Source organism: Chaetomium tenue, assembly GCF_020726465.1.
Source record: "Chaetomium tenue strain MPI-SDFR-AT-0079 chromosome Unknown F5144scaffold_6, whole genome shotgun sequence".
NCBI classification, from domain to species: domain Eukaryota; kingdom Fungi; phylum Ascomycota; class Sordariomycetes; order Sordariales; family Chaetomiaceae; genus Chaetomium; species Chaetomium tenue.
Genome location: NW_027117334.1, coordinates 1,125,325 through 1,146,977, shown reverse-complemented (window position 1 = coordinate 1,146,977; position 21,653 = coordinate 1,125,325). Strand labels below are relative to the sequence as shown.

Here is a 21,653-nt window from a genome sequence, read left to right as displayed (position 1 = left end):
AAGTAATTGTATACAAACAAAACAAGCCAACAATGGCGGGTAAAAGTGAAGCAGGAATAAAAGAATCGTCGGAGACCGTGGGCCGTTATGAGAACCCTCCCCTCTCGCTAGGCCACCTTGGCAGAAATCCATCCATCCCCCGGACCCCCAACCCCAACGCCGGAAGCGACATGATGGCTGAAATGCACCACAATTCTTTTTTTGTGACTTGAGATAAAAAAAGTCACCAATCCCGTCGGCAAGCCTCCAAACACCCGCGTAATAACACCACATCCACTATCCATCTAAGTGGCGCCCACGGCTATGACTACCCTAGAGGTGCGACCCGGTGCCGCCAAAGGCAAAATTGGGTGGGTAGTTGATGCCGTTGGGACCCATGGTGATGCCCGCGGGCAGGTCCATGACGATCGGCTCGTCGGCGTTGCCACCCTTGTTGCCGTGGTGGTTGTCGTTCCGATCGTCACCACCCCTCCTCACATCGCGCCCGCCGCTGCCGCCGTGATGCTTGTCCGCGCCCTTGTGGCGCCATCGGCCGCCGGGAGGACCGCCGCTAGCATTGCCGCCAGCGTTGTTGGGGGGTCCGCCCGGGCCGCCGCCCATGTGTCCGTGGGCGGCAGCCGGTGGGTTGACATGTCCGCCAAAACCGACGGGCGGCTCGTCCTCGGCATGCCTGCTGGACTTGGGCCCGTGGTTACCACCCTTGTCGGTTTGCATGCGACGGCTGATAGCCTTGGATGAGACGCCGGCGCCTATCTCGATATCGGGTTCTTCGACGGATAGCCCGCTGACGATGGGGCGGCCGCCGGAGCCGCCGTAAGGTGCGGTCAGCATCCATTTGCGGTCGGCCTCGGTCAGCTTGTGGATGGGAATGATGCTGACGCCGCTTTGGTAGTCGCTGCAGTCGCGGGGGCCAAAACCCACACCCCATCTAGTCTATCACGGGGCGGATGGTTAGCAAAACAGGCTGTCAATATAAAGAGGAAAAGACCAGGGGGGCTTACTCTGAGTTGGAAATCCTGACTGCGCATATCCTCCATGGCGGCCTTCGCCCGCTCGGCGTCCTTGCGGAAGAACATTTTGACAAACGCATGGCGCTTGTCCTTGTTGACAATGCAAGTTTGGACTTGGCCGAAACGGCTGAAAATTCCACGGAGCTCGCTCTCGGAGCAACTGGGGATGGTTAGCGGACAATGTTTATCATAGAAGAGGGATGCGCAAGCTGCGCAAGAGTGGTTGGTACTGACGTTACACCGCCTACAAAAAGGGTCCGGCTATACACCTTGATGCTGCCGCTGGGAACGCTGTTATCATATTCGACCCACTTCTCCTGCTGGGACGGTTCCTGTCCCGGACTGTCACTGTGACGCCCATGAGGAGACCGTTGGCGGTAATCCGGCAACTGCCCGCGCCGGTCATCGGCACGGCCACGGCCAGGTGAGCCAGGGCGTCCGTAGTCAAAACCACGGTCATTTGCACGCGATCTCGGAGAACCCCGGTTATCCCAACGGGAAGGAGAGCGCGACCTTGACCGGCCTCGGTGCCGGTTTGGCGACCTCATGCCGTCATGGTAGCTACCCCGATCACGGGATTCGTCAGGTCGAGGCGCGTCCCAAGGGGCAGGGCCACCGCCGACTGGGGGAGGTGCTGCGTAACCTGTCTGGGTGGGCTGGGGCATCTGGGGTGGAGCTGCCGCGGGCATGGTGCCGGTTTGGCCCATCATCTGGATTACGCTCGCGATCTTGTCAATGGGAATACCCTGAGCGGCCAAGGCTGCAACAAGCTGTACGGTCGCAGCAGCCGGGTTACTTGGGCCGCCCTGCTGTGGCGGAATACCGCCCGGGGCACCCGGTGCAGCTGGAGGCCCTGCCTGTGCCGGCATCGCCGGTGGAAATGCGAATGGCAGCCCTGGAACATTTACAGGATGGGCGGGCGCTTGAGAGGTCTGGAGGTACGAAATGCCTGGCTGCGCTGAAAGAGGCGCCGGGGCGCCCTGCATCGCGGCATTACTAGGCAGACCACCGGGTGCACTAAACACGGGTGCCGTAGCCGGGGTGGGCGCTGGCGCTAAAGCTGCCAGGCTGGGATTACTCTGCGCAGACGAAGCATTCTGTCGGGCAATGCTTGCAAGTTTGTCCAGAATGATGTTCGGGACTGCTTGGTTTGCCGGTGGCGCTGCCACTTTGCTACCAGAACCAAGCGAGGCTAAGAGGTTGGGAGGGGGGCTGCCGGGAGGTGTTGTCGATGCATCTGTTGACAGGGGTATGGTTAGAGCAAATTGTAGGCTGAGGCGGCGTGCGACAGAGCAAAGCGGTGAGGACAATCTTGGGGTGAACCTACTCGTGGATCTCGGCGCATTCAACCTTTCCTTGAAGGAGTTGACCATGGAAGCAGGGAATGTCTGTCCCTTCTCCCAGATATCAACCAGCTTCTTCAGCTTTTCCTACAGGCAATAATCCTTGTGAGTGTCCATCCATCATGAAAAAAATAAAAAGTACGAGGTCTCAAAACGCAAGTGAGATGGGTCTCGAGGCAATGCCCTCGGCGAGACTCTTGACTCGCGGTGATCCCAGCAATCCCGTGAATAGGGTCGGTCATCCTGGGTTCGCCTCACACGTTGCTGGTATATTCCTAGGAATCAGGTGGCATTCAATGCGATATTCTCTGCGTACCTTTTGGTCTTCTGGTGTCGTAGCAATGATGTCGTTCATCAAGATGGGGATCAGTTCTGTTACTCTATTCACACCCGCAGCGAATGTCCCGTCTGGCGCCGAGATGCTCGGTGTTTGCCCTTGAGCTTTGGCCTGATCCAACCATTTCCTTGTTACAGAGTCTACGACGTAGAGTACTCCCAGTTTGTGTGTGCCGGGTGTCTTCTTGAAATGGGTGAATAGCTTTTGTATCAGGACCGATTCATACTGTGAAGAAGGGGATGTCAGTTTAACAACCGTGCCGCACAGGACTTCGAGTGGGTGTGTGGATGCGTGGATGCGAGGGTTCGTGTGGGCTTGTTATCGCTTACCTGAACGTTGGCGACACATAGCGCCGTGATATTTGTAATTCGGGATCCAGACACTCCTGGTGGCTTCAGCGAGAGCATGCCCTGCAGGCCGGCTTCCAGCTCTGCTACAACTGGCGATGCCATGGCGAAACAATGGCAGGCGATGTCGGATCAAGAGTTCTTTGATGGAGCGTGTTTTTCGCGATGATAAGTAAAGTACGATAATTGCCCCAAGTTGTTAGGCGAAAAGGTCTATGCCATGCTCCCAAGTCACGAAAGTACGGTGCCTGTCGAGGAGATCCAGCCTTCGTTGGTTGCACTCTTTTGTGGGAATGCACTCAACGGATTACGAAACTTCGAAGAGAGCGAGAGGAATGACGCGAATGACCGATTTAAAGGGGTGGTGAAAAGGCGCAAAGGAAAAATCTTTGGCCCGGGACACTGTGATGCCGCTCCTGCAAAAATCGCGTCGGCACCAGCAAATTCTGCCCAGTGCGGATAGTATTTCAACCAGCTGCACCAGTCACGAGGTCGACCTCTAGACTAGCAAGTTTGCACCGGGGGCTACTGTGACTTGTGTGGAATTGATGAAGATGGGTTCGGATAGATTGTTGTGAGAAAATTTGATGGGGTCGCGACAAGCAACAACGCCAGTTCTTTGTGGGATGGAAGAGGAGGGGGAGCCCAGACAATGGAACTAAGGGCGACCTTTTCATGGCATGGTTCATTTGACCCACATTTGTCTGAGCCAGAGGTCTGCCGGTTGACTAAGCCGGCTGTCTGTCTGGCGGCTGGTACGTACCAGAACTGAGCCCCTCCGGTCGCCCAGGAGAATGACCGAGAAGCCGACGGACACAGCCCGGGCAGGAGGACACCAACAAACCATTTTATAGTTGCACAGGATGTCGGGTTTGTTCAAGCACGCGCCTCAGTTGAGAAACAGATTTCTCGGGCCGGGTCTGTGGATGCCGATTGATTCCCCCACCCCGCGTCCATAATACCAATTCGGCCTGTAAGATCGGCAGCAGCATATGAATAACTATTCCTAACCTTCAATTAATTGGTTCGAGGCCTCTATTCGTTGTTGGTTGTTGGGGTGAGTGATACGCCCATTCCACCAAACGCCGTGACGTCAATGGCCACACCTGGCAGCAGCTCAAAAAAAGCATGGACCTCTTGTGTTGTTGGGGACAAAAAGTGTGTGCTGTCTTTGCAAAAGGAAGGAGCTGGCAAAGATCCCGAGACAAGTACATATTCTGTAGGTACATCAGATAACTTATCTGGTACCCGGATGGCCATTCTCTTGATTTAAGGAACCGCTACGGGTAAGATCGGGAATTGCGCCCTGGGTACGGATGGTATAGGATGCGGGAAACAGTAGGCTAGGTGTTGGCATTTTGCAGTGATGTTTTGGGGGGGCCGCCTTGGTCCCGAACCCCGGTTGGTCCGCGTGTTGCAGGTGCCGCCCCCATGTGTCCGGCCGGGGGTTGCGTTTTTTTTTTTAACTAAGCTTGATCGCCCGAAAGTTTTCTCCCCTTCCTTCCTCACCTCCTTGACAACCACCCAAGCCTCACACCTCAGATACCAAACATGGCTCCCGCTATGCGCCTAGCGACCTCCACCATGAGGGCCTCCCTGAAGGCACCCTCGGTTTTCTACAGAAACACCGCCTTCACGGCCGCCAGATGCTACTCCTCCAAGAGCCAGGTACACCTCGCCCCGTTTCTGCCTTCTGCAGCCTGACATCATTTATTGACCGTGTAACCTGCATGTAGACATTGAAGGAGCGCTTTGCCGAGCTTCTGCCCGAGAAGATTGAGCAGATCAAGGCGTTGAGGAAGTATGGAAACCCTTTCCTATTTCACTAACTAGGTCCTTGTAGTTGTGTGTACCTTGCTGACGCGCTGCCGCAAATAGGGAGCACGGTTCCAAGGTCATCGACAAGGTCACTCTCGACCAGGTATATGGCGGCGCTCGTGGCATCAAGTGCCTGGTGTGGGAAGGTTCCGTCCTCGACGCCGAGGAGGGTATCCGTTTCCGAGGCAAGACTATCCCCGAGTGCCAAGAGCTTCTGCCCAAGGCCCCCGGTGGCAACGAGCCTTTGCCCGAAGGTCTCTTCTGGCTTCTCCTGACCGGCGAGGTCCCCACCGAGCAGCAGGTTCGCGAGCTGTCGGCCGACTGGGCTGCCCGCTCCGAGATCCCCAAGTTCGTTGAGGAGCTCATCGACCGCTGCCCTACCGATCTCCACCCCATGGCCCAGTTCTCGATGGCCGTTACCGCCCTCGAGCAGACCTCGTCGTTCGCCCGCGCCTACGCCAAGGGCGTTCACAAGAGGGACTACTGGGGCTACACCTTTGAGGATTCGATGGACCTCATTGCCAAGCTCCCCACCATCGCCGCTCGCATCTACCAGAACGTTTTCAAGGGCGGCAAGGTTGTCCCCGCTGAGAAGGACAAGGACTACGCCTACAACTTCTCCAACCAGCTCGGCTTCGGCAACAACGCCGACTTCATCGAGCTCATGCGTCTCTACCTCACCATCCACACCGATCACGAGGGTGGCAACGTCAGCGCCCACACTACCCACCTGGTTGGCAGCGCCCTCAGCTCTCCCTTCCTGTCCCTGGCCGCTGGCCTGAACGGTCTCGCCGGCCCTCTGCACGGCCTCGCCAACCAGGAGGTGCTCAACTGGCTCACCGAGATGAAGAAGGTCGTTGGTGACGACCTCAGCGATGAGGCTATCACCAAGTACCTCTGGGACACCCTGAACAGCGGCCGCGTCGTTCCCGGCTACGGCCACGCCGTCCTCCGCAAGACCGACCCGCGTTACTCTGCCCAGCGCAAGTTCGCTCAGGGTAAGCCGACCTGGAACCCCCCCCCCCCCCTTTCCGCAACTGAGCCGCCAAATACGTATGAGAACGGCTACTGACCCCCTCTGCAGAGAAGATGCCCTCGGACCCCATGTTCAACCTGGTCAGCCAGGTCTACAAGATCGCCCCCAAGGTTCTTACCGAGCACGGCAAGACCAAGAACCCGTACCCCAACGTCGATGCCCACTCTGGTGTTCTCCTCCAGTACTACGGCCTGACTGAGGCCAACTACTACACTGTCCTCTTTGGTGTCTCGCGCGCCATTGGTGTGCTCCCCCAGCTTATCATTGACCGCGCTGTTGGCGCCCCCATCGAGCGGTAAGCGACCCCCACGCACAGAATGCGACCCCGAATAATTCCGCTGACGTGATAATGTGTGCAGCCCCAAGAGCTTCTCGACCGACAAGTGGGTCGAGATCTGCAAGAAGCTGTAAGTGGTTGTAATATTGGCGCCATGCGCGCATAGGGTTGGGTTGTTGGGCACGGCGCGATGGGTTCGTTTACGGTTATATCATGTATAGAATGGATGGGATATCTGAGCGGTTTCTGCAGCCCGGCACGGAGGTTGACTGGGCGGATGGCTATCCATTGCGATTGTACGATACAGTTTCCGTACTCCGGGCCCAAAAGATGAAAAGTTCACGACTAGTACGAATAAGCACTCCGATTCCGAGCGTAAGGTGCGGGATGACGCAGGTCGGCAAATGCATGCATCGCTGACCGCGCATGGTGACCCCTCTACCCGTACTCATCTCCATTTCGCGGTCCTCCGGCCTCGGGGCACCGAGAGCATCGCTCCGAGAGAGAGCGACTCGGAGGATTGCCCGAAGGGGCTTTGCCCCGCTCGGCTTGAGCTCCTGTCATCCAGCCAAGTAGCTGTCCCGATCAGCTCAATCGGATCGATCAATTGAAGTCGAGACACGTTGAAACGCAGAGATTTTTTTGGCATACGTGTAGAACAGCGGTCTAGATATTTCGTAGGCGGTGATGCCACGAGTCCCGAAGTCGCACACAAAGTCGGAACCCAAATTCTAAAAATCGTTACCCCAAATCCCAGTCCGCGAAGATCGTCCCAACCCCAAGCGGGATTGCGTTGAGCTACCGAGGAAGGCGTTGAGGGATCCAGGGGTGGCTAGCCAATGAGAGACGTCTGTTGAGGGTTGACGCCTCCCCCCTGGCTATGCACAAAGGGCCCGAACCGGGCAAGCACCATCGCCCGATGCCCGACAATCCCAAAGCCATCAGCAATTTTTTCGGGTGTTCCAGGGTGGTCAGCCTCAAAAGTGCGTCCCGTTCGGTCCCCCGACTGTTTCCGATTCCTTCACAACCATCGCCAACTTCCTCGTTGTCGAACATTCGCATCAATCGCGAGTAATCCGCATCGAAGAGCATCTCGAACTGTAAGTGTGGACCCTGAATTGTCGCATTGCCCGCGCTGCCCGCTTTGCCCGCATTGCCGCGGGTATACCAACGTACCTCGCCCCGGGGTACTCCTCTTTGGGCAGCAGCCGCCAGTCGAAACCCACAGTGAAGAGCGCCCATCGGTAACACGTGCAAATTAGGGTCCTCCTCGAACCGATCCATCAAGCAACCCGCCTGCCTCCCGAACAACCGTCTATTTCTTCCGGAGAGTCTTAGAGACGCACATCTGCCAACCCGTTCAGCCACCACAACTCTCTAGACTCCGTCTTCCTCGCATCACCCCGCGTACTCCCTCCCCCGCCCGCGAAGAAGCAACCTCCTCCCTTGGTCAGGGCCCCTTTGTCGCAACATCCGCATAGTCATGTCCGCCGCTGTCGCCCCCGCCCCGGCCTCGCCGCCGCAGAAGCTGGAGAAGAAGCCCATCAAGTTCTCCAACTTGCTGCTGGGCGCTGGGCTCAACATGTTTGAGGTCACCACCCTGGGTCAGCCCCTGGAGGTCACCAAGACCACCATGGCCGCTCACCGCAGCGATGGCTTCGCGACAGCTCTGGGCCGCATCTGGAACCGCGGTGGTATTCTCGGCTGTAGGTTACATCGCCCCGATCCACATAATTAATACCGAATCGTTCGGCTTTGAATCGCTGCTGACATGGGGGTTTCTCGTTCACAGTTTACCAGGGTTTGATTCCGTGGGCTTGGATCGAAGCGTCGACCAAGGGCGCCGTGCTGCTCTTCGTCGCCTCGGAGGCCGAATACTATGCTCGCAACGCGGGCGCCAACGAGTTCGGTGGCGGCATCATTGGCGGCGTGACTGGCGGTGTTGCCCAGGCATACGCGACCATGGGCTTCTGTACCTGCATGAAGACGGTCGAGATCACCAAGCACAAGGTAGCAGCTGCAGGCCAGAAGGCGCCCGGTACCTGGGCTACCTTCATGGACATCTACCGCCGCGAGGGTATTCGCGGCATCAACAAGGGTGTCAACGCCGTCGCCATTCGCCAGATGACCAACTGGGGCTCCCGCTTCGGTTTGAGCCGGCTCGCCGAGCAGGGCATCCGCAGGGTCACCAACAAGGAGCACGGCGAGAAGCTGAACGCCTTTGAGAAGATCACCGCCTCGGCGCTTGGTGGTGGTCTCTCGGCCTGGAACCAGCCCATCGAGGTCATCCGTGTCGAGATGCAGAGCAAGAAGGACGACCCCAACCGTCCCAAGAAGATGACCGTCGGCAACACGTTCAGGTACATTTACGACAGCAACGGCATCAAGGGCCTATACCGCGGCGTCGCGCCCCGCATCGGCCTGGGTATCTGGCAGACGGTGTGCATGGTTGCCATGGGTGATATGTACGTCCCTTTCTCCCTTGCTTCACATTCTAATCTAGCATTGCTAACTCATCGAAACAGGGCGAAGACGTATGTCGAGAAGCTGACGGGCGACCAGGTCACCGCGAAGCACTAAGCGACATTCGTGTTGTGATCTTGAGTCGACCCCTGAATGGGGGATACCACTTGCCGATTGAATTTCTCCCTTGATTTTTTCCAGGAGCGGGCGGTTCGGCAGGCTCTACACGACTTTTATAATACAGGCTAGGACCAGCGGTCATGCGTGGGTGGGCCAATATAGACTTGCTTTTTCTGTTACTCGACCCACCCGTTGATTGTTTTGTGACTACGACCCCCGACACGCCCTATCGTGATCAGGAATTGCCATGTGGTGTTGATCTGGTAGGGTGAGACAGCAAGACATCCGCATCTCTCCTTGGGAAACCCCGTCTCAGAGGCGAGGTCCAACTTCTACCCCCACCCCCTTTTCCTTGCCATTGAACCATGACAACAAACAACATAATATTGTAAGAACCCACCCCACCTCCCATCCCTTCCCGGGAAAACATCTTCGTCGTCAGGAGACTGGTTTGTATATACCCCCCTAAGTGAAGGGGGCGTTGAGGATGTCAAGGGGAATCGTGGACGGGATGGTGGGCTTTTGTGCTGGTACTTACACGGCTGAGATAAGTATCCTGACGTTGGGATTGACTGCCGCCCAACGTGGAGGCTTGGGGCCTGGGGCCTGGGGCTTGGAGGTTGAGTTCGAGTGTTGTGCGTGGGTGGATGAAGTAAAGGAGGGTGGTAATGGTTGCTTAATATATAAGGGGGTCAAGGTGGGTGAATATGAGTGGTATCACTTACTCGGTGTTTATCAGAAACGTTTCGGCTATAACCTGTTGGGGATGGTGAAGTGATGTTGGTGACGTCTGCTAGGTAACTAGGTAGTGGTTGGGATTATGAACGGGCGCCTTGGAGGTCGGGGAATGGGTCTGGTGCGGTTGGTCATATGTGTTTATCTCGTGATAGTTACAGGCAGATGCAGAGTGATGGATAGGGGTGGACTAGGGTTAAAAGTGAGAAGGATGAGTGCTACGGTAAGTGAACTTGATGTGGTGATGTGAACGTCAATGTCGAGCGCGGTACTTGTAAATCTAGTTTTTATGCTTTGTACACAGAAACAGCTTGTGTTAACGATTGTCGAAAGATGTTTGACATATCCGGTGTGTTGGCCACAATGTCTCAGGGGATGAGGAAACGTATACCCGTAGCATTGCGCCCTCGTGGTCTGTACCCAGGCCGGTGCGGTGCCGAGGAGGTGTCCAACATCCAGCCGAGTCTCTCATGGCCGTTGACTGTTGGCTGCCTGTACCTACGTTCATAAGATGGCCTCAAAACCAGGCTGTCATAATTAATAATGAGTTCAATCTAAGATGTTTGAGTCATCATTTGAGCTCGAAACACCACTAACTAGAGATTCCTTCACATCAGTATTTCCTTTATGTGTCTCGGGCAGACTCGGGTTTGATAGGAAGGGCTACAGCTTTGCGACAGCATCTCTCATCTGAATAGGATGGGATTCAACGACATAGGAGATGCTACCTAGGGAGCTTGCTATACCTGGCATCCACTTGTATCTCTTTAGAGTGAGAGATGGATAGCTCTATATGCTTACCTCTTTTGCCCATTCCTTCCACATCTAGGTCTCTCGGTCACTTGCTTTGTTTTACAGCTTCTGTTACTTCCTATTTTGTTTGGCGGGTCTATAACCGACTCCTCGACGAGCCCGAAGCCCAAGTCGTATATCTTTTAGTCTTAGTGACTTTGTATAATTTTCGTCCTGTCCATGGCGGCTTATCCCAGACTGACACACTAGTCAGGCCTTGTGGTCTCCTCCAAGCTCAAACCCTCGACGTTAGAAAGAAGTATCTGGGCAGACGTCATGCTTCATCCCCAGGAAGCACCACCATGGGGCGGGTATTTCCGTAAAACGGTCGTGGTATGTTCTAACATCCTTGTTTTCTCCGGGTCGAGTCTTTTGAAACAGCTGAGTTTAACTCCAAGTTTCGTATGCGAAACAAACAGCCCGTTGTCGGGATCTACAACGTTCGCCGGGTTGCCACCCAGAAGCCCGAGTCAGGAGCCGGCCCGGCATCCGCTCCCGACCTCGGAGCCGCCGACGTAGGGAAGTGTGGTGATGAGACAAACACAAACCTTCTGACGCAACATGGGACGATAATTGCGCACCTTGATGCCTCCTGGCTTCATGGATGACCTCGGTACTGCCGGCGGTACGGAGGTTCCGGCTATGGGTGGAAGGCAAACAGTCGGGCGGTATCATAGAAGACGGCATTGCCACTCAGTCCTGGGGTACTGTCCGAGGATGGTTGAAGGAATTGGATTTCTTGAGACGTGGAGTTGGGCCAGAAGCTCAACCTCCAACTGGTGAACTCGAAGAGATGTGAAGGAAGCCACGGTACTAACGACTATAACTGCGTTCGGCCGCGGAGCAATTTAGTTGAGACAAATGCTATATGACAACCTGTGACATACTGAACTTGATACAGGCAGATACAAGAGTGAAGGCACACATACGGTTACTCAAACAAGTGAAACCATGTGAACCATCTCCCAGCTTCAGCGCAATCCTCGGCCGAAGACAAGACAACCTAGGACGACAACAACACGGTCAACCTTGCTTCGGCCATGAAAGGCTATACTCAAAAATAAAACAAGCTCCTCTCTCCTCCACCCGGGTGTTTTCATTCTCGCAGGCAGCACCCCGGCAACGCGAACTATGATGACCCCGGTTTATATTCATCAAACACCTCGGAGATGGCACGAAACATCGAGAAGGAGCAAAAACAAGGGGCTCCATGGTGTTTTGGTTTCCACTTTCTTCTTCCCTGACCGAGCGGAGCGGAGCGGAGCAAACGAAGCCGTGCAAAGAAAAAAACCCGAGCCGTCTTGTTTCCAGAAGAAGCTGAGAGAAACGAAAAGGGGAAACCGACTCCACGCACCCGCAAAACTGAAAGGGGCCCCGGCCTAGGATAGTTATCACGAAGGGCAATGAGTGACACACGCATTCACGTTTTTCCGGCGTCTTGGGAATCAGCGTTTCTGGATAGGCGAGAAAAAACCATCCGATACGTTCACTCGTTTAGTTGTATTGCAAGGATGGCAATAAGCCGGTAATAGACGCACCAAAACAGGAAACGCGAGCCGGAGAAAGCAGCACCCAAAACCGAACCGGAGAATTCCACTCCCAACATCTACGCGGAGAAAGGCAAAAAAAAAAAAAAGGGTACGTGCCCAATCCCGAACTCCGACCGGCCTTTGGGTGAAATAACCTTAGCTGGGATATCGCCGAAGTGCCGCGAGACGACGAGCGAGCGCCGAAGCCCCAGGAGCTCGCTCAGCTTGCAGCCACACAGCCGAGACAACTCTCCCACCGCCGCGGAAGCGGAAACCGGCACGCGACAGCGCCGACGTCCCCATGAGAGCTAGGTAATCTCTCTCCTGTTGGCTTTCAATATTTGCCTCGTAACTTTACAAGTAACTACTGGCAAGGCCACGGTTGACCGAGACTCCTCTTTCCCCCAATCGGGCCGCTAGTTTAACTGTTTCCCCCCCTGGTGCATAAAGCGCGCAAAATGAGGTCTTTTCCGAGCTGAGCTGGATACTGGAGCTGGCCTCCGGGTCTGGAACCAGTAACTATTGCGCTGGGCTGAGAAGACACGGGAAAGCATGAATTGCTAGTTAGTTACTTGTAAAGCTGTATTGGTGGACTAGGCTCGCTAGGTCAGGGTGGGCTTGGAATAATAATCAGCCAGAAATGAGCTGATAGGGTAAAATGTTCAGGTCATGGAAAGAGGTGCTAATTGCTGAATGTCGGCGGCCGATAAGCGAGGCTCTGCTGCGAGACAGACCCCTGGATTCGATCCTGGGGGTGGGGGAGCCAGCTCGTTGCCTCAAGAGTTGGGGGTCGTCGCGAATTGCCTCATCACCGAGTCGGTTCTTTCCGCCCTCGCCGACCTGGCTTGCTCGGGGGTGTGAGGCGAGGCGAGGTAAGGCGAGTGGTGTCACCTGCCCGATGATGCTCCATCCGGTGTGGTGTTGGTTGCAGCTTGTCAGCCCCGAGGAGAAACTGCCTGGCATTTGGATGCCTGGTAGGCTGGTGGAATGCTGCCGGGGTCAGAAGCAGGCTTTATACACCCAACCACTTTTCCTTGCGAGTTTGCCTCCCTGAAAATAGAGCGGCTCCTGCGGATGACGGCAAGGCCAGGTGGTTTTCAGCCCGCCCATGGGGAACACAACCTCATCGGGACGCCGTTCGGAGGCACAGCCGTTGACTAGCGTGTTTTGCGCCTTGTCGCTTTTCCAGCCACCCAACTCTCGTGATGCTCCTCACTTGAGGGTAAGCTTGCGGCGAAGTTGCCCTCGTGCTCAGTAGTCTGTCCCATTCCGCACTAGTAGTTGTTTTAGGAAATGTTGAAGGCTGGGGATGACAAGGAGGATGGCCAAGCTGGAACGTCAGACGAGACGGCGCTCAGTAGCAGCCAGGGCCAACCCTCGATGCCCAGTATGCCACTATCTACACGAGACGAGACCCTTGGTTCAACGTGAAAAAGCCACAGGTCTAGACTAGCCCGGGGAATGTATTGCGTTTGACAGCATCGGTCTTGTGTCACTTGAACGAAGCCCCAAGACAAACACCGACAGAGCCAAGGAGCCAAACCGTGAACCAAAGCATCGCAACCTCGCCCGCCAACGCAACACCAATGACAGCCAAACAAGTGCAAACGGCGGAGCACAGTACGGAGCACCACGACGGTGCGGGTTTGATGGAGAACGGGAGGAGACGGACGGAAACGCGTACCTGCATGCGTGTGGATTTGGGACATGCACAGGCGCAGCCAGTGGCCAGTGGCAGCCCATTTTCGATCGGCGAATGAGCGCTGGCCTCGTCACTCGACAGCTTCCTTCTTTGGGCAGGTTCGGCAGGAGTCCTGGACGACGACCGGAGAAACCAAACAAAACAAGAACCTGAGCCTGATTTCCATTTGAGTCCTGGCCCACTTTCATGGATGCCACCTCCCGGGGACGGGGGTTCCATCGCGGGCGAGCAACCCAACAAATCCCGTTCTTGCAGCTTTTCGCTCGCCGACGACTGGCTCGTTTTGGCGAAGCGGGTTCCATCGCTGTTGCTCACCGTTCGCGAGGCTAAAACGAGTTGGGCTGTCGGTGATGCACCCCACGCCCAACGCCAAACGGAATGCGCCCGGACTCACTTCCGCAAGGTTTTCTACCGCCATTTTCTGCTTTGACGCCCATTGCCCTGTTGCTTGGCTTCGAACCGATGACATGAGCGGAATGGAGAATGCGGGGAAGGTAGGCAGGGGCTTGGAGTTCTGGGCCCATCTTGGCGATGGGATTTGAGGGAATTGGTGATTCTTTTTGAGCGACGGTGAACGAGAACACCCGTCTTGGAAGCTCTTTTTCGGTTTTTGGTTTTTTTGACCGTACGCACGTAAACAAAAAAAACACACCCACGCTCGCGGAGTCGCCTGTAGCGTATCGACACTGATGGACACGATTGCAATGTCCGAGGATGCCCGCAAAGCGGGCCCAGACAGCTCCTGAACGGATGGCGAGTGGGAAACTGTGAAATTGAAACTCCTCCTGCGGCAGAGCTGCCGAGCAATGGCCGCCGGCAGCATCGTGAAAGTTGCAGCAGGCAGGGTCTTCTTTGCATAAGTGGGGACAAACTGATCCACCACACGTGGAGAGTGATTTTTTTTTTGTGCAGACAGCTCGGATCCGCGCATATTTCGATGGGGCGGTGGGTCTCTTCCTCCAGGCTCAATTGCCAAAGAAATCTTGGCCATGGTCCGTGTCACAACGGGTCCCAACCACACCACACCGTCGCCCATTCTCGAAAAACGCGCTCCGGCCGTTCTTGTTGGTTGGTTCTCTGAGCGTTTGCTTCCGTGGCGAGCCTGCGAGCATGGCTCCGTATCCCCCGGGGGTGCCGCCGAGAATTGCCACTGGCGGAAGCGACGTCGGTCGCTGGCCGAAGACGGCATACTCGCCCCCCACGCCGCACGGGATCGGCAAGCGACACTCGGCGTCAGAATGGTTGGGGGTGATGGGCCGGTGAGCCGGCTGCTCCGTGCTTAGGCTGGAGTGCATGCTGAATGATGAGATCCCGTTCCCGCCTTCATGTCGTGTGCCCGGAATACTGGATGCAGTTATACCTCTGATGCATGGAGAATTTGAGGATGGTGTTTTTGCCCACCCGCCTTATTGAGCCGGCCCCAGTCCCCCAAGACTATGCGAGGAAGTTCCCCGCAAGCAGGATCAACAGAAACCCACTCCCGCTGGAACGGCCGCCGCAACCCGCTGCCATGTCGCTCCATTGGTTACCAGAGACTTTTGGCTGGATTCAGTTGGCTAAAGGTTATGAGAAAAGGACTCAACATTGCACATAACTTCTCAGACCGCCATTTGCGGGATTATGTGCCGCCTTTGACGGGATCGATCGCCTGCAACCCTCCGTTCTTACGTAGAGGCTCGGTGCACCCGGATTTGGGGGTCCCGATTACCGCAGGTAATCTGTCTTCGCAAACGACAAGCACTCTTCCAGATCTCGGCACCAAAAGAAGCCCAGAGCTATGTTTGTATGACAACCCGCCGACAGATCGCAACTTGTCGCGTGCTTGGCAGCCGCCGTGAAGATCGAGATAACAAGATCGAGCAACGGCCAGTTAGATGTTCTGATAAGGATTCCGGTTGGCCGCCTTATGCTCACATCCCAATTTCATCCAAGGTGCCAAGCGGGTTGGTTTCGCGCCTCTTTGAATCTATAAGTCTGGGCGTTGTCGCACCCCAGGTGGTGACAACGGTCTTGGAGAGCTTCGTTCCCCCGAATCAGCTTTCCACGTTGGACTTGGCTCGAGAAACCTCCACACACGCCATCCAGTAAACGTTATTCTTATCTTGCTTCCATCGAAGTCCCTGATCGCCCGTCAAAATCCCGCTCGCTCGTCGCAATATCCCCGGCCTTGTCGTTGTCTGGTTCCGGCGCCACGACTCGGGTCATGCAGCCACAATCGGCCGGCACTGGCGACCCCTGTGGGGGAGCACGGGGAGCTGTCGATTCAAGTCTGGGGTTTTGGAGGGGCAGGGCTGGGCAGCCTTGAGGGCTCGAATGCACCAATCTCTGGCGCCGAGAGGCGGCGAATTAACTACTCGCCGTCAATCGGGAATCCCGAGAATCAAAAACATAAGGGGAATCGATACAAAGGGGGCGAGATGTTAGAGGTAGAAAATTTTCGATAACGCTCCGGAAGGGTCGGCCTGCCAAAGTGAAGCGTGAAGGTCTCCACGATGCGAAACTGTGCGGTTCGAGGCGTTGGTTTGGGGCAATGTACATGCAAAAATGACGTAGGGAAACCGGTCATGGCCTCGGCACTTCCGCTTCAGCCGATCCTACACACCCTCTTTGGGCGGCGGTATCAAGGATCCGGCTGAAAAGCCAATTGCGCGAATTCGCCATGACGTTCGCGATCGCTTCCCCCGGTGGTTAGTGCTTCGCTGACAGAAAGACCATGCTGCGGCCTGGCATCTTGGGTAAGGTGGTGTGTTGGCTGGTCTTGCGCTCTTTGTCAAAAACGCGCATGGCAGTGGCACCTGGCTTTCGGGTATGCCCGCATGCTTCGCCCGTTCTTAATTGATGGGCAAACAAACAAATGGCTCGTTGCCCCATCCTCCCGTGGGTGAGTGAGCCTCCCGGCTCCACACTCGGATCAGTCAGACTCGCGGGGACCCTGAACCTGGGATGCGCCGTGCCGCCGCCGCGAAGGACGAGGGGGCGAGAGCGAGCAAGCAAGCAAGCATGCCAATGCAGTCTGTTCGATTGGCACTGCTGCTCGTGCTTGGCACGCCGGTATCGTACTGTTCGTTAGTTACCGCGCTCTTGTACGAAGTATTCTTTCCTGTATCAATATCCCGTTGTTTCCAGCAAGGATGGCCTCTCCAACCAGTAGGAAAACGACATTGCGTGCTGCTACCCATGGGAACCTCGCCCAGCCACAGTCAAAGCGATGCAACTGCTTCATGGATACTCCTCGCCGAGGGCTTCTTCCATGGCGAACGGGCAAAGCTTGTCAATTTTTCATCGGTCCGTGCGGTTTCACGTTTCGCCAAGAGAGCGATCGAGAAGTTGATGCCCAGGAAAGTGTTTTGCCGGGCAAGAAACGGTGAAACCTGCCCTGGCTTGCCTGGCAGGTTCCGTGAGACTGTCAATCGGATTGATGACTGGGAGCCAATCCGGTCTCAACTGGCGCGAATTAGTGTATATCGCCCTGTCGAGCAAAAACGCCTAGAAGAGAAGCGAAGCCGAGCTCACACATCGCATCGTCGTGTAAATTTTCCAGAATCCTGTGTAATGTGTAATGTATCCAAGGTCGGTAACCCGCCTGGGCGAGATGCACACGGTTGTGGGCAAGCTCGAGAGGAAGCGCGGAGGCACAGTCAGAAAATCCCGCAGACTGGGTTGTTGAGGCGGTACCTCGGTGGGAAGCTGCAACCAGGTACCGGCCGCGAGGGATTTGCAGCCAAGGCAAACATAGAGTGGAGAACAAGTACCAGTTCGGCTTGAACGGTTCAGGTAGCTCCCTGGACATTGCGACTTACAGCCGGGGTGCCCACTTTCTGTCCTGGCAGACAGGGGCCCCCGGCTGCCCCCCAATGCTTGGGGTCACATCACATCGATTTCCGGCTGTAGACAGTGTGAATTGAAACCGAAAAAAAGCCCGAGACAGCTCCAGCGCACAAAAGCCGCTGGCTAGACCGAGCCACGCCCAGTGCTAGCGGAGTCGCACACGGTAGGGGCTGGAGATACCCGACTCGCATCAACGCCGCCAGTGGCCGGGTGCCCAGGTGCCATTCTTCGGCGCGACGGGGATCCACCTCTCGTCAGTGGCCAACCTGGGAGCGTTAGGAAGGTTCGCTTGGGGGCACTGGCGTAACAATCCCGCGCCGTGGGCGGCGTTGGAGAGAAAGAGGGTAGCGTTTTATCGGTACAGGGACAAGGTGCGTTGATTACGGAAAGTGGAAAGTGAGTTGAGCTCTCGGGCGTGGGCCGAACAACGAGCCTTCCTCCCGTGGTTCGTGCAGCGAGCAAGCAAACGTTGAAATACGCCGGTCACCCACCCGCTCCTCCCCCCAAAGCTCTCTTTCCTTTCCTTTTTTCCTTTACGCACGGAGGTCCTTCTAAAACTCCCTTCGACGTGAGGTCTCGCTTCTCCCCTCGAGTCCGCCCTCTCCGCTCTCCATCCACACCTGTCCGGTCTTGGTCGATTTGGGCGATTGCACCTTACCGCGACCCTAATCAAACGGTCATCGTCTGAAAAATTCCTCGCGCTTATCACCGACCACCCGCCCACATAAATACCTACGTAATTCGCGTGGACGCGAGCTCTCAAAAACACCCACCCCGATTTACCATCGCCCTTTAATTCTTCACGCGCCCAATTCTGAGCGCCCAACCCACGTCGACAACCCGTGAGCCCTGCGCAGAGCTTTATCTGCCGCAACAACCGCGCCAATGGCCGAACACTCGACTACCGGCGCACCCGCGCTGTCGACCGACATTGAGAGCGGAAAGTTTGACGAGAAGGCCCCCCACCACCCCGTCCCGGCTGCTAAGGCGCCTCTCGAGGAAGAGGAGGAGGACGAGGACATTGATGCTCTCATTGATGACCTCGAGAGCCACGATGGTCACGACCAGGTAAGTCAATTGAACCCACTCGCACGCAATCTGCCCCGCGCCCAGCATTTGTGCCACCCAATCGCAACCTTCAATTGCGCAGTGTGCCATCGTCGCGGTGTTCGCCCAGAAATACTGCTGGCGCGTCGCCGTCGATCTGCCTGCGCTGCCCGATGGGTCCGCGACTGGCGCCATCACATCACATTTCCATCACCTCAATCGCAATTGAATGCTGACAATTAGCTTTACAGTTCGAGGAGGAGGAGGATGTCTCCCCCGGTGGCGCGCGCGTCGTCCCCGAGGATATGCTCCAGACCGACACCCGCGTCGGTCTCACAAGCGATGAGGTCACTCAGCGTCGTCGCAAATATGGTCTGAACCAGATGAAGGAGGAGAAGGAGAACCTGCTTCTCAAGTTCCTCGGCTTCTTCGTGGGCCCTATCCAATTCGTCATGGAGGTACGTCGAACCCCACAAGGCGCTGTGCTCTGGCGCAGCAGCCTTGAAACGAAACATTTCCCCACTTGCCGCTTTGAACTTTATGCTAACTCGTCATCAACCAGGCCGCTGCTGTCTGTACGTATTTGCCCGACTCGTCGTTTCATATTCCCCCCATCCAACGCCTTGAGGTTGCATGCCGGGGAGCCAAACGGCTTTCTTGCATGCGGCTGAGGGGCACACCCTGGTGCTAGACCGCCAAGCTCATCGCAGCGCCAACCAATTAGTTACGGTATTGCTGACCGCGTGGATTTATAGTGGCTGCTGGTCTTGAGGACTGGGTTGATTTCGGTGTCATCTGCGGTCTGTTGCTTCTCAACGCCGCCGTCGGTTTCATTCAGGAGTACCAGGCTGGTTCCATCGTCGACGAACTCAAGAAGTAAGGCTACCTTCCCGGTCGAACGTCACCGAACACCCATCATTAACCCACTGCAGGACTCTCGCTCTCAAGGCTGTTGTGCTCCGTGACGGTACCCTCAAGGAGGTTGAGGCCCCTGAGGTCGTCCCCGGCGATATTCTGCAGGTTGAGGAGGGTACCATCATTCCCGCCGATGGCCGCATTGTCACCGATGATGCCTTCCTCCAGGTTGACCAGTCTGCCATCACCGGCGAGTCGCTCGCTGTCGACAAGCACAAGGGCGACCAGTGCTACGCCTCCTCTGGTGTCAAGCGTGGTGAGACCTTCCTGGTCGTCACCGCCACTGGTGACAACACCTTCGTCGGTCGCGCCGCTGCCCTCGTCAACGCGGCCAGCGCCGGCACCGGCCACTTCACTGAGGTGCTCAACGGCATTGGTACCATTCTGCTTGTTCTCGTCATTCTCACCAACTTGATCGTCTGGGTTGCCAGCTTCTACCGCTCCAACGGCATTGTCACCATCCTCGAGTTCACCCTGGCCATCACCATCGTCGGTGTGCCCGTCGGTCTCCCCGCCGTCGTCACCACCACTATGGCTGTCGGTGCCGCCTACCTCGCCAAGAAGAAGGCCATCGTCCAGAAGCTCTCCGCCATTGAGTCCCTGGCTGGTGTCGAGATTCTCTGCTCTGACAAGACCGGTACCCTGACCAAGAACAAGCTCTCCCTGGCTGAGCCCTATACCGTTGCCGGTGTCGACCCCGAGGACCTCATGCTTACTGCCTGCCTGGCTGCCTCGCGCAAGAAGAAGGGCATGGATGCCATCGACAAGGCTTTCCTCAAGAGCTTGAAGTACTACCCCCGTGCCAAGGGCGTCCTCTCCAAGTACAAGGTTCTCGACTTCCACCCCTTCGACCCCGTCTCCAAGAAGGTCACCGCCGTTGTCGAGTCTCCCCAGGGCGAGCGCATCATCTGCGTCAAGGGTGCCCCTCTGTTCGTTCTCAAGACCGTCGAGGAGGACCACCCGATCCCCGAGGAGGTTGACCAGGCCTACAAGAACAAGGTTGCCGAGTTCGCTACCCGTGGTTTCCGTTCGCTCGGTGTTGCCCGCAAGCGTGGTGAGGGCTCCTGGGAGATTCTCGGCATCATGCCCTGCTCCGACCCTCCCCGTCACGACACTGCCCGCACCATCAACGAAGCCAAGTCCCTCGGTCTGTCCATCAAGATGCTCACTGGTGATGCTGTCGGTATCGCTAGGGAGACCTCGCGCCAGCTCGGTCTCGGTACCAACGTCTACAACGCTGAGCGCCTTGGTCTCGGTGGCGGTGGTGACATGCCCGGCTCTGAGGTCTACGATTTCGTCGAGGCTGCCGATGGTTTCGCCGAGGTCTTCCCCCAGCACAAGTACAACGTCGTCGAGATCCTGCAGCAGCGTGGCTACCTCGTTGCCATGACTGGTGACGGTGTCAACGACGCTCCCTCGCTCAAGAAGGCCGATACTGGTATTGCCGTCGAGGGTGCCTCTGACGCTGCCCGCTCCGCCGCCGATATCGTCTTCCTTGCCCCCGGTCTCGGTGCCATTATTGATGCGCTCAAGACGTCTCGCCAGATTTTCCACCGCATGTACGCGTACGTTGTCTACCGTATCGCCCTGTCGATCCATCTCGAGATCTACCTGGGTCTCTGGATCGCCATCCTGAACCGCAGCCTGAACATCAACCTCGTCGTCTTCATCGCCATTTTCGCTGATGTTGCCACCCTGGCCATCGCCTACGACAACGCCCCCTACAGCAAGACACCCGTCAAGTGGAACCTGCCCAAGCTCTGGGGTATGTCCGTCCTGCTCGGCATTGTCCTCGCCATTGGTACCTGGATTACTGTCACCACCATGTACGTCCACGGTCCCGACGGTGGTATCGTCCAGAACTTCGGCAACATGGACGAGGTTGTGTTCCTCCAAATCTCGCTCACTGAGAACTGGCTCATCTTCATCACTCGGTATGTGTTTTATCCCTCAACCCCCCTGACTTGGTCTGCGACATTGTGATGCTAATACCCGTCTAGTGCCAACGGCCCCTTCTGGTCCTCGCTTCCCTCGTGGCAGCTGGCTGGTGCCGTCCTCATTGTCGACATCATCGCCACCCTGTTCACCATCTTCGGGTGGTTCGAGCATGGCCCTGGCCGTGACACCTCCATCGTCGCCGTCGTCCGTGTCTGGATCTTCTCGTTCGGCGTCTTCTGCGTCATGGGCGGTCTCTACTACATGCTCCAGGACAGCGTCGGCTTCGACAACCTCATGCACGGCAAGTCGCCCAAGGGCAACCAGAAGCAGCGCTCTCTGGAGGACTTTGTCGTGTCCCTCCAGCGCGTCTCGACCCAGCACGAGAAGTCGCAGTAAGCGACGCGTGGGCGAGCGGT

The 21,653-nt window shown here is 56.5% G+C and overlaps 5 protein-coding genes across 5 annotated transcripts; 4 read left to right on the top strand and 1 right to left on the bottom strand.

Annotated features, from left to right (window-relative positions):
- Positions 1-159: 159 nt before the first annotated feature.
- F5144DRAFT_343542 (uncharacterized protein) lies at positions 160-3,352 on the bottom strand. Its single transcript, XM_066784241.1, has 6 exons — positions 3,020-3,352; positions 2,670-2,915; positions 2,338-2,440; positions 1,245-2,247; positions 1,002-1,170; positions 160-933 (listed from the first exon to the last, which is right to left on the bottom strand). The coding sequence occupies exons 1-6, from the start codon at positions 3,140-3,142 to the stop codon at positions 313-315; spliced, it is 2,265 nt and encodes a 754-aa protein (XP_066639604.1). The 5' UTR covers positions 3,143-3,352; the 3' UTR covers positions 160-312.
- Positions 3,353-4,588: 1,236 nt separating this feature from the next.
- On the top strand, positions 4,589-6,302 carry F5144DRAFT_550498 (citrate synthase mitochondrial precursor; the record flags this gene model as incomplete). The annotated part of the gene is made up of 5 exons (XM_066787641.1): positions 4,589-4,705; positions 4,774-4,838; positions 4,916-5,853; positions 5,940-6,186; positions 6,251-6,302. The coding sequence occupies 5 exons, from the start codon at positions 4,589-4,591 to the stop codon at positions 6,300-6,302; spliced, it is 1,419 nt and encodes a 472-aa protein (XP_066639603.1).
- Positions 6,303-7,651: 1,349 nt separating this feature from the next.
- On the top strand, positions 7,652-8,748 carry F5144DRAFT_595145 (mitochondrial carrier domain-containing protein; the record flags this gene model as incomplete). Its single annotated transcript, XM_066790664.1, has 2 exons — positions 7,652-7,874; positions 7,961-8,748. The coding sequence occupies 2 exons, from the start codon at positions 7,652-7,654 to the stop codon at positions 8,746-8,748; spliced, it is 1,011 nt and encodes a 336-aa protein (XP_066639602.1).
- A 5,675-nt stretch (positions 8,749-14,423) lies between these two features.
- Positions 14,424-15,103, top strand: F5144DRAFT_656671 (uncharacterized protein; the record flags this gene model as incomplete). The annotated part of the gene is made up of 2 exons (XM_066793169.1): positions 14,424-14,768; positions 14,885-15,103. Exons 1-2 carry the CDS (start codon positions 14,499-14,501, stop codon positions 15,101-15,103), a joined length of 489 nt encoding a protein of 162 aa, XP_066639601.1. The 5' UTR covers positions 14,424-14,498.
- Positions 15,104-18,222: 3,119 nt separating this feature from the next.
- F5144DRAFT_605408 (uncharacterized protein) lies at positions 18,223-21,633 on the top strand (the record flags this gene model as incomplete). Its single annotated transcript, XM_066791426.1, has 6 exons — positions 18,223-18,405; positions 18,636-18,842; positions 18,947-18,959; positions 19,140-19,260; positions 19,317-21,233; positions 21,300-21,633. 6 exons carry the CDS (start codon positions 18,223-18,225, stop codon positions 21,631-21,633), a joined length of 2,775 nt encoding a protein of 924 aa, XP_066639600.1.
- Positions 21,634-21,653: the final 20 nt, after the last annotated feature.

What these genes read in the sequence shown, in the direction of transcription:
- F5144DRAFT_343542 (XM_066784241.1), bottom strand. Translation starts at nt 3,142, where the DNA reads ATGGCATCGCCAGTTGTAGCAGAGCTGGAAGCCGGCCTGCAGGGCATG. An exon ending in CGACACCAGAAGACCAAAAG is followed by an intron (nt 2,441 to 2,669) that starts GTACGCAGAGAA and finishes TATTGCCTGTAG; the next exon opens with GAAAAGCTGAAGAAGCTGGT. An exon ending in CTTTTTGTAGGCGGTGTAAC is followed by an intron (nt 1,171 to 1,244) that starts GTCAGTACCAAC and finishes AACCATCCCCAG; the next exon opens with TTGCTCCGAGAGCGAGCTCC.